The sequence below is a fragment of the Crassostrea angulata genome, chromosome 3, assembly GCF_025612915.1.
Source record: "Crassostrea angulata isolate pt1a10 chromosome 3, ASM2561291v2, whole genome shotgun sequence".
NCBI classification, from domain to species: Eukaryota; Metazoa; Mollusca; class Bivalvia; order Ostreida; family Ostreidae; genus Magallana; species Magallana angulata.
The window spans coordinates 14,627,598-14,638,154 of record NC_069113.1 but is presented as its reverse complement, the minus strand read 5'-3'; the positions used below and the strand labels follow the sequence as shown (position 1 = coordinate 14,638,154).

General features: G+C 34.5%; 1 protein-coding gene across 2 annotated transcripts; it reads left to right on the top strand.

Moving 5' to 3' along the window:
• The first annotated feature begins 926 nt into the window (after positions 1 to 926).
• Positions 927 to 8,706, top strand: LOC128178848 (uncharacterized). 2 transcript variants are annotated; one of them, XM_052846223.1, is made up of 12 exons: positions 927 to 1,555; positions 1,830 to 1,863; positions 2,146 to 2,298; positions 3,499 to 3,620; positions 3,903 to 4,050; positions 4,155 to 4,336; positions 4,564 to 4,599; positions 4,687 to 4,734; positions 4,933 to 5,053; positions 5,813 to 6,013; positions 6,112 to 6,401; positions 7,635 to 8,706. In XM_052846223.1, exons 1-11 carry the CDS (start codon positions 1,448 to 1,450, stop codon positions 6,393 to 6,395), a joined length of 1,437 nt encoding a protein of 478 aa, XP_052702183.1. In that variant the 5' UTR covers positions 927 to 1,447; the 3' UTR covers positions 6,396 to 6,401; positions 7,635 to 8,706. The 2 variants fall into 2 exon arrangements, with proteins under 2 accessions (XP_052702183.1, XP_052702184.1); XM_052846224.1 differs by having other exon boundaries at positions 928 to 1,555; positions 6,115 to 6,401.
• The last annotated feature ends 1,851 nt before the right edge of the window (positions 8,707 to 10,557 follow it).

Genomic DNA, 10,557 nt, shown 5'->3' with positions numbered 1-10,557 from the left:
CCCTCCCCACCCCTGCACGAATAAAAATGATTCCACGGTATTTTGTTTTTCTTTTTTGATTCTTCTGTCTTACATAAATATTGATTCTGTTATGCATCCATGAAATTTTAATACTGTATATTGATGACATTTAAAATTATTACTTATGCACAGACCAATACATGCTTAAAATTAAAACATAATTATCAGTTAGTTGACTAAATATAATAGCTCTGCAAAAAATATCAACTGATTGCCTGATTTTCATTAGTTTAATAAATTTTATAGAGTAGTGCTCTGTCAACAATTTATATGCCACCTGCGGTGTGATACCGGTATCAAATAAATCAATTGTGGTGAGAACTGAATAATTTACAACAGACTAATAATTGCGTTTGGAATATGATAACTTATAGAAAAAGATTCCTTATTTTGGAGTTTAAGGATTAAAAAGGTTTATGTTGGGGAATATGTGATTTTAATTTTATGTGGACAGTTTATAAAACAGCTGCATGCCAATGACCTATCTCGAGTCTAGATCTCTTAATATTTGACCATTTTAAATGTCAATAGGTCCTATTAAAAATATTAACTATCGAAAATCGTGAATAAGACACAAAAGTAAAAGATTTGTTATTGAATATGACATATGTCGGTGAAATGCAATGGTTAATATGAAACTGTTATCATATTTCTATTTGTTAAAGTGGCATACAATTCTATTTTGTTTTTAATGGTACACTATAATTGGCCATCAGTCTTTTTTTAGGAGTGGGGAGGGATGAGGTGAGGGGAGGGGGGTACCGGAGTCAAAATGGTTAAGAGTTTAAAAAAGCTATCTTATAGTTAAGACGCCCCGTTCTTATGAAGAGATGACAAGCAACCTGGGATATTTAAAGGGTGCTTATGATGCCTCCTTAAATAGGTCAAATGGTTTTTAAAGATCAAAATTGGGGTCGTAAGATTTCTGATAACACCGTTGGGTTTATCACTGGACTGTGTCTATTACGGACAAGGTATCAACGATGTCTTTCGTGAATATTTACGTTACCAACCGACGCTTGGAATGAAATTCAAGTGTACTTAGAGCGAGAAAAGGCTATAATTTGGTTTGGTGTGTGTCGTGGTTTTATTCGGATTCATCCAATCTTTTTTTTTTTGCGCCTAAAAGTTCCCCTTCCTCACGTTGCAGAGAAATCGATAAGCATTCACAGTGCCTGAAGTACACACGTATTGTGTTTTCTTTTTCCACATGGTTTAAAACTCAAGTACTCGGCATGAGTCCTTAGATGTGAAAATTGCAATGCAGCGATCATCGTTCTGGGTGCCGAGTTCTTTATGGTACTCTATAGTCTATAACAGCTCATAATCCTGCCACTCGAATGAGCGGCGACATCTGTCGTCATGTTTACCTCTTAACTGTGCATACATCAAGGGAAAGTTTATTACCCTGATTGGCAAAGGACTGATGTTTTTTAGGATGCACCATTACGAAATCAATGTGGCCCTTTGGATTTTTTTCACGTGCGAAATGTTGGGATTTCAATGTTTTGTTATCATAGATTGTCATTCTAAGGTAACTTTCTCTCTCTCCCTCTGTCTGTCTGTCTGTCTCTCTCCCTCTGTCTGTCTGTCTGTCTGTCTGTCTGTCTGTCTCTCTCTCTCCCTCTGTCTGTCTGTCTGTCTCTCTCTCTCTCTCTCTCTCTCTCTCTCTCTCTCTCTCTCTCTCTCTCTCTCTCTCTTCTTTCTCTCTCTTGTATAGAAAAACAGAATATCCTTAAAAAGGTCGAATATGTATATTTTTACATTGAGCCTAATAAAGAAATAATGCTTTTTTATTTTTCCACCAGACTGTGAAGTGCACTGGCTACAGAGGAATGTCAGGTAACATGCAAATTCAACAAATGACAACCTTGAACCTTTACCGACACTATTTAGATTTATTAGAGTTCAAATAAAAACAAAACTGAGATGGTTATTTTTATAACAATTATGAATATATGGTATTAACTCTCTTTTTAGATCTTCGAAATTGTTTAGCATAATCCAAATCTAGTGTTTGAGGACTAAGAATATTATTAATGCTGTTTATTAAACTACAGTGAGGACCAAAATTAATACTCTTAAGAGTGAGCCGTGGAAGCTATCGTATGGGGATTTTTTCAGATTGTTCGTTGGCCATCTTGGAGAGAGAGTTTCCTCTAATGTTTGGAGATAACGGAAACTTACTTTGGCCGAGCAGGCCCACCAATTTCCGAAATAGTTCCACGAACCTGGCGGAGAGAAGTCTTGTTCTAAGCTGGGAACCGCCACTAGACAGTAAATACATTTATTCCACTTTTTTATGCGATTCTTGCGTACATAAGTACAATAAATTAAACACACACACACATGCACGCACGCAAAAACATGTAATGTATTATGTGTATAATCACCCACACACGATTTTAATTTTTCTGATGTTTTTCTTTTCGAACTCTGAAAACGGTCATGGAACATGAAAACAATAAAAAGTGAAGTAAATTAATATAATGATATGGAGAAAACGTATAAACAAATTAAGACAGTGGCCCGAAATAATATTCAAACCTAGCATTGTCTTCTAGGTGTATGCCATTTAGACAGTTTACATTTGAGGTCCATTGCATTGCTAATGACGTTTAAAGATTTGAAGGTTTTATAGAAAGAAAAGATTGAAAGCAAACATAAACGCAGTGGACAAAGCAAAAGAAATGCAAGAACGAAGGCACTTAATCTCTTAGAAACACCAAACATACATTTAGTGTTCATTTTTTTTTAAATCGTTATTCGCAATGAGATTTGGCCTTTAATGGATTCTTAACGGACATAAAATAGTTCGTAATTCTGTATTGGAGAATGGACGGACAAGGAAGTCGTTGCAAGGTACTGATCCTAAGGGAAAAACAATTCTAAAATGCGTATCAACAAAAGTTTAATTCAACGACACATTTGTTCATTTGCAGGTTCTACGTCTTTATAGTACCCGAATTGCACTTTTCCGTGTAAGATTATTTCAATGTCGGTTGTTATGACAACGAACTAGTTATTAAATTGATTTTACTGTTCAAGTGAATGACAAATGATACGATAAATTAATGTCGCCTACCTTAGTTTTTAAAACCTTTTTAGTAGATTAATCCTATCTTATGTTTGTTAATTTTTTTTAAACATTAAAGCATTTTGTTTTGAGAAGAAGTAGCCTTGACGAAAACGTCGAATCAACATTATTACTACTCCATATATTTCGACAAAACGAATATTCAATTTGTACAGGTCTTTATCAATAATAAACAAAATCTCTTTTTCTCATATCTAAAAAAAACCTCTTAGTTTTGCGTTGCGAACGGCCGATCACATATAAAGCGAGTAACGCATTTTGTTGAATATGGATGAAATAGTATCATAGGAATGGAAAACAAAATATCTTCTTTAAGAATTGTTTGTGTTCATTTATTGATAATTAAGTGGGTTGTACATGTAAACTTTCCTCTAATTAAGGCAGCATCCGTGATGTGCGAGGTTTCTTTGTCACAATACACGGCGTGGATGGACTGGCAAGTGGGCTACATCAGTGTATTGTAATACAGCTAAACCAATCCCTGAGTACAACTCACTACAAGGTTAGTCTCACTCTGCAAAATGGTTTCTATAGTGACATTAAAGATGAAATTTCCGCTTTACAACTGATTTCAAATGTATACATAATTGGCATCGCAGCATTTCTTTCAGAACATAAATGTCAATTGTTTTTCTTTCTTTTTCTTTTCGGCAATATGACGCATGGAAGCATTTTATTTCACATCTATATTTCACCTCTATTCTTTTAAATTCATTTTGTTAATTTAGATGTTTATGATATCATTGATTTTAAAAGTTTAATGGATATTCCTTGTGTTTTGTAGACTGAGTTTTCAGTAACGTATCATCCATTGTTCGAGTCCTCCATTTATGACTTCCGGATAAGCTCTCTTCCAAAGATCGACTTGAATTTCAGTTCTGCCGAAGGTACCATGGGAAACCTTATTCGGATAAAAATAGGGAAAACTACAGGTAGTCAAACACAAAACGATAGATTGGACGTCGACAATTATGGTATTCAAACAATTAATGAGGATACACATGTAGTTGAAAAAAGGGTTGCTGTCTATTTTTAGACGAAAACTCGCCTGCTGATTGGACGACTCCAGTGGTCTGCCAGTCAGATGGTACATCTATCACAGCGGTGTTTCGCTGGCCACCGAGACGATTCATGATGTCACTCATGGACGTCACAATTTTACAATTATTTGAAAACCGCTCTCATTTTCGGAACAATTCAACCAGGATTGTTTTATCAGTTAGTGTGTTGATATCAAAACAATTTTAGAAAATTTTAAAATCAGTAAAATTTCTTAAACAATTATTGATAGCCGGTGATTTAAATTCTCCAATTTTAGATTGTATGATCGAATATTCTTTCTTTAAAAACTTAATTTAGGTATTTGATTGTTTGACGTATCTTCTAAAATGTTCATTCTGTCTTTTATGAGCATTTCTTTTCTTCATTATTTACATCTCTAACAGGAGGACCAGTATGGCCAATTACACAAACTTCAGTGGGTAAGTTTTTATCCAAGTTAGTCTTCTTACACAAAATTAACATGTTCAAGTAATCACTTTCTAAGCAGATCAAACTTTGTTTTCTAGAACTATAGCAATCTCCTTGAACCAGTAGACCAAAGGATCATGATAATGGTATGTACCTTATTTTTATTGCATTTTGTAATTGATTTTTTTTTATCATAAATACGAATGTAAATACTGGTATTGTATTGTGCCGTGAATAAGACTTCGACAATTTATATTTATATTCATGCATCAATAGAGACTTCTAGAAAATGTGAAAGAAAGTACATGTACCTCTTAACTAATTGTATTAATTATTATATGAAGATCAGTCCAGTTGATATGGTCAAGGGCCTAGGACAATGTGTGTGTTATAACGCCGACTTTCTTTGCGTGGGTGTATGTAAACAGTCTTCGTGCGAGTTGGTCATCGAGCACCCAACACAAGGTATATTTTCTCGTGTCATTTGCATCTACCTCATGAACGTATCATCGTATGTGGTTGGTCTGATGACATTGTTCGATTCCAGACTGCGACAGAAATATTTCGTTAAAAATTCAAAGTAGTATAATAACATTCAGTGTAGCAACTGATTCTTTGCTTTGACCGGTCAAACGTTCCGGTATATTAGATAAAATCCAAGGTCTCCTTTCTCAGGTGATGCTGGGACGGTAAAAACATTCAATGCTTAAACGCATTGAGCCCTGAGATATGAAGAAGTCTAAATATGAGAGGAAAATCTGAATGGGCCTAAACAGCAAACAAGCAAATCAATCGTCCTTTCAAGGAATTGTTTAAATTTAACAGAACTACTTATATTTTGATGTTTTACTTCCACCCCTCTCCAGTTTTTGGAAAGATGATGAGAAAATAGTACAGAATGTCTTGATAACTGTACCTGAATGTCTGCAAGGTTATATGAAACAAACTCAGGATTATTGTGTGAAAATCCATTCTGCAAGTGCACGTAAACGAGGGACATTGTATAAATGTACCAATGCGGACATCCAGATGATGCTTAAAAAAGAAAAGTACTAAATCATTTTTACCACATCCCTGAAAAAAAAACAACGTTTTATATAGGTAACAAGAATTTGATTGGTTTAAAGCTTCTATTCAAAATGTATATGCATGTAAGGATTTGCAATAAGTAACTTGAATAACTGTTAGATCACACAAGGATCAATGTTTACTTTTTTTTCATAGAATCTGCTGGACAGTCTGGAAGTTCGTATAGTAAAGATTTCAAAGAGGGAGATCCCGATCCCGATTCAAAAACCCTTCTCCCTGATCACATCGTTGCCATATGTATCTCCTTCGCTCTGCTGGCCATTTCTGTGACGTCAGGAATTACACTGTTCTTTTTTCGTAAACACGTCAAATTTAGAAGCCACCAACAAAACCTTGGTTAGTATCTACAGTATAGTCAAATGAACTCCGGTCCTAGACTATGAAATCTGAGTTATCATTTACCATATATAAATTGTCCATGTGTATTGTTTCAGCAGAGTCGGACATGCATCCGAACAACCAAAAAGCCTCGGAAACTCTGACTTCTCCGGAAGAAGTACTTAATTTGGGCCATTCTCGACATCATCCGAATGTCTCTCGCTCACCAGATTGCAGTGATCCCTTTATCAAACCTTCTCCAGAATTAGATGAAGCAAGTCTAACGCTCAGCGAACAAATGCTTCAAATCAACGAGAACTATCTAAATACTGTTCGTCGAACCGGAAGTCAGATGTCTTTGTTCGCGGAAAAAATTAGTCTTGGTGGAAAAAGCGTTTGATCCAAGGTAATCATTAAAAGTACACGTACCTGTTCGATGTAATCTATTTTGCAATTGAGTAACCAATCATAGGACAAGAAAATTCCCTGTTTCTTTTACGATTTTTTGTATGTTAAAAAAATCAAACAGGAAATACATACGCATGATGTATAATAAGCGAAAGAAAGAGATATATTAGCAAAATATATCAACCTAAAAGACATAGGTGTAGCACCGTGATTTTCGTAGATTTTAAAAATATTATACGGATTGTGTCATACATGTATGATGATAAGTTTGTTGTGTAAAGATTAAAAAGTTAAGTTGCTTTGAATTTTTTGTGTTAAGAATAAAAAGTTAAGTTGATTTGAATATGCCTAGCACATGAATGTAAATTAATGATTGGTTACTTATTCGAGCTTTGTGTACGGAATATTACCCACAATCACAATTTTGTTCAGATCTGACTGTATCCATAACGGGGCTAATTGATGCGACTGTTAATTTTGGGGCAAATTTTGGCATATTATGAATGTTTATCATATTTAATTCCACCATGTTCCCAACGATGTCAAATACGATGCCAATATAAGAATAGTACAAAACTTTCAAACTTGTTGGAATATTTAAGGTTTTAAAAGAACAGGTACGCCGACAGGTGGATTTTGAGGGGGTTCAATTTAGAGTTACTCTCTTTTTATAGAGTTAAAAGAATAGGTATGCCGACATAAAGATTTTGAAAGGGGGGGGTGTTTTTGGGCAAAGGCCAATCGTTCATAAAACAAATTTAAAAATTCGTTTTATTGATGTATTTTGAAAATGTTGATTGTTGACCTCTATGAAATCTGTCATCCGGGCTACCTTTAAGTTCAGGTGATATCAATGTGCGAGTGACCCATTATTATCGTTGAAACTATATTTGGTTTACATGTTTCGATATATTTTTTTTCAGTTCCTCTTTTATTCCCATTAAGAAGACAATTACTAAAGGAGTATAAAACATCAGATGGACTGTATTACATCTTATTACCTTTATTAGTTCCAAACTTATTTATTTAGATTATTAATTCCTTTTGCCTCTTGCGTGTATTTGAAACCTACTCGTTTGTTCTCTGATATTAACTTTTGAAGATGTTGGCACATGCGCAAGCAGTCCTAACATGAGACGATGAATACGTGAAATCAAATAAATTCGGAGTATTAATTTACCTGGTATAGTTTCCCCAGCTGTTTTACATGAAATTAATTTTCATTCTACAGTTGCAGATGGTTCTACGTTTGATGTCAATGACGAACACCCGGTAAAATTAGGTTACTTGCAGAACACCCATGTTCTTTAACCTGACCTCGGTCGATTGGCGCAGCTGTTGGGAAAAATAATCAGGGCATCTCAAGCTCCTGAGGGTAGTATCGAGTCCTCTCCATGCAGTGTCCGTGTGCTGACTGGAAAGTTCACAGATAGAGATGCGACAGTGACAGAGCTAGATATATCAGAAAGCAGCGTGAAAGTTTTATAATTAATATGTATTACTGCTGCTTTTCTTCATACACGAGTCGACTGTTCGGAAAAATGTGTTTAAATAATAAGACTTAGTTATATTAGATAAGCGTTTGTTTTTCATTACGTGCACATATGATAGAGATTTAAAAATGTAATAAATAGATCTCATATGTTACTGATGCGGCTTTTTTTAAGCACGTGGACAAGATGTGCATATTATGAAATTCAAACTTTGGTGCTTAAAAGAAGTGCTTAATTGAATTTAAGGTATCCAACTAATATCAGGGCCAAATTTTTCCAACCTTGAATATTCATCATGTATTTAATACTTTGATATTCATTTAAAGCATTTAAGAGTAGAAAAAGATTTACCGAGAGAAATTTTCAAAAATATTATTAACTAAGCAGTAATTAATTAATGAAGATTGCATTAAGGTCTATGGAGCCAAGCACATTTTTTAAGATAAAAAAAGTAATTACTTGGAGTATTAAAAAATGCTTTGGTGGAAATATGTATTTTATCAATAGAAATACAAAAACTATTAAAAATAAATTTTATACCGTGTAGATTTTTTTAGATTTAATTTTTATAGAATAAAAGCAAAGGGGGACAACTCTTCAAAAAAAGGAAAAGGTCATTAATTAGGACACAGTCCACACTTACATATTGATACTTAAATAGGAACATTATGTTAAAGTATACTGAGTGCTAAGCCCATACATATCTGTTATGCACCCAGATTCATTGAATCTGGGGCTATTATGGATCGGATACCTTAAGAGCAAATTTTTTAACAATATCTTAGGCAGTGGGGTCGGTAGCAAATTGAAAGGGGGGGGGGGGGGGACAAACGGCCAAAAAGTGTGTAAGGGAGGGGGGGGGGTCGGTCATGGTTATGTTTAACTTTGCCAATAAAGCCCCCCCCCCCCCCTCCCTCCATCTGTTCCGATGCCTATGTTAGATGTATAGATATACCAAGGAATATTTCTAAGGTGGTTTTGAAAACCTGATAAAATTCCTTTTATTGAGATTAGACTTTATCAATATATTCATCAAAACGTTCATTTAAAAAGTATATATGTGGAATTTACCACAAAAGGACATCATTTTCGAATAAAATCTTACAAAACGTTATAAAAAAGATTTGTAGGAAAAAATCTGCCGAAACCTATAGAGTCGAAACATGATTTTTATATCATTTACATGTAATTTCCAGTGAAAACTACTGGAAAAGCGATTACTCTGTAATATTATTCAAGATTTTCCTGAGAGAAATATAAAAAAAAACTATATTTAATTTTTAAAAAACTTCTTTAAAATCTAAAATGCATTAATCTGCTATATAATTGGATGTCAACTTTGATTCAATTAACTATTAATAATAAAGAATTTTATCATCGTTCCTTAATGTCGCTTGTGTAATTCTGGAGTTGACTTTGAGTGGATTATTTCTTGATCAACCGAAACTATCTATATTGATGGACTGTACTCAAAGTTGGAAGTACATGTAGCTGTAGTTCCTTTAGTCGTTTAGATATAAGGTAAATTGACTACTCCTATTCCCAGAATACACATTCTTCACGTTTAACACAAAGAATGACAAAATTATGGATGTTGCATGCACATTGATACTGTGGGTGCATTTGTTTGACCGATTAGAGAGCTGCAAGTCGAGTAATGATTATCCTAATTATCTCCTTTGCAATATGGATATTTTCAGCATATCTCCATTGTCTACATTCCATATAGCAGGTAGACAATTGAGATCTGCTGGAGATAATCAGGGTCAGTTCTGGAGGTAGTACACCTTAAGTGATACAAAAATATGTAATTAACGGGAGCAAATCAAATTTTGCAAAACAATGTTAGTAAAAACAAAATATAAAAATATCTTATCATGAAATATTATTTATTGAATTATGTAATATAGTAAAAATAGTAACCGTGCATGCACTTGAAAATACTAGTACTTTGTATCAAATACTTTCTCAAAAAGGTGTAAATGCTCGACAATATATTGTATATTATTATCATAGTATTTTTAATATAGGAATAATAATCCTCCGTTTCCTGTTTAATGTACGAAGTTATGAAATTGATGTTTTCTACCAAGCTTGTGTCAGTTAGCTGTAGATAAATAGAGTACAATTCTTTACAGGATAAATATATGTTAGTCAAGGAGCTTCAACAATTTAACATGCTAATTAACTTGGTGATAAAATGAGTTTGGATACACCAGAAAGCAAACGTCATTTCTTTCTTTAACAAGAGGCCCATGGGCCACATCGCTCACCTGAGGAACAATAGGTATGATAAAGTCAGCTTAATGGAGTCATAATACAATCTGGACAATGTACATTAATACATGTAAATCCTGTATAAATAAAATCCATTTTTCCCCCTTGGAACTCGGATAGCCCTGATTGCTGAAAATATTTACAAGAGCAGACTTTAATCACCGCTCCTGCACATATATAGGGACTCAACGTTATGCAGGCAGGGATGACCGCACACCTACGCAACTCAACAGGTACCAACGTTAATGCAAGCAGAGATAACGCAAGCAGGGATGACCTCACACTTGCGCCAACAGCTCAACCTAACGCAGGGAGTGCCGCACACTTGCACTAGAAAGGCCTGAACACCAGCAGGGATGACCATACACTAGTGCTCCGCCGCAA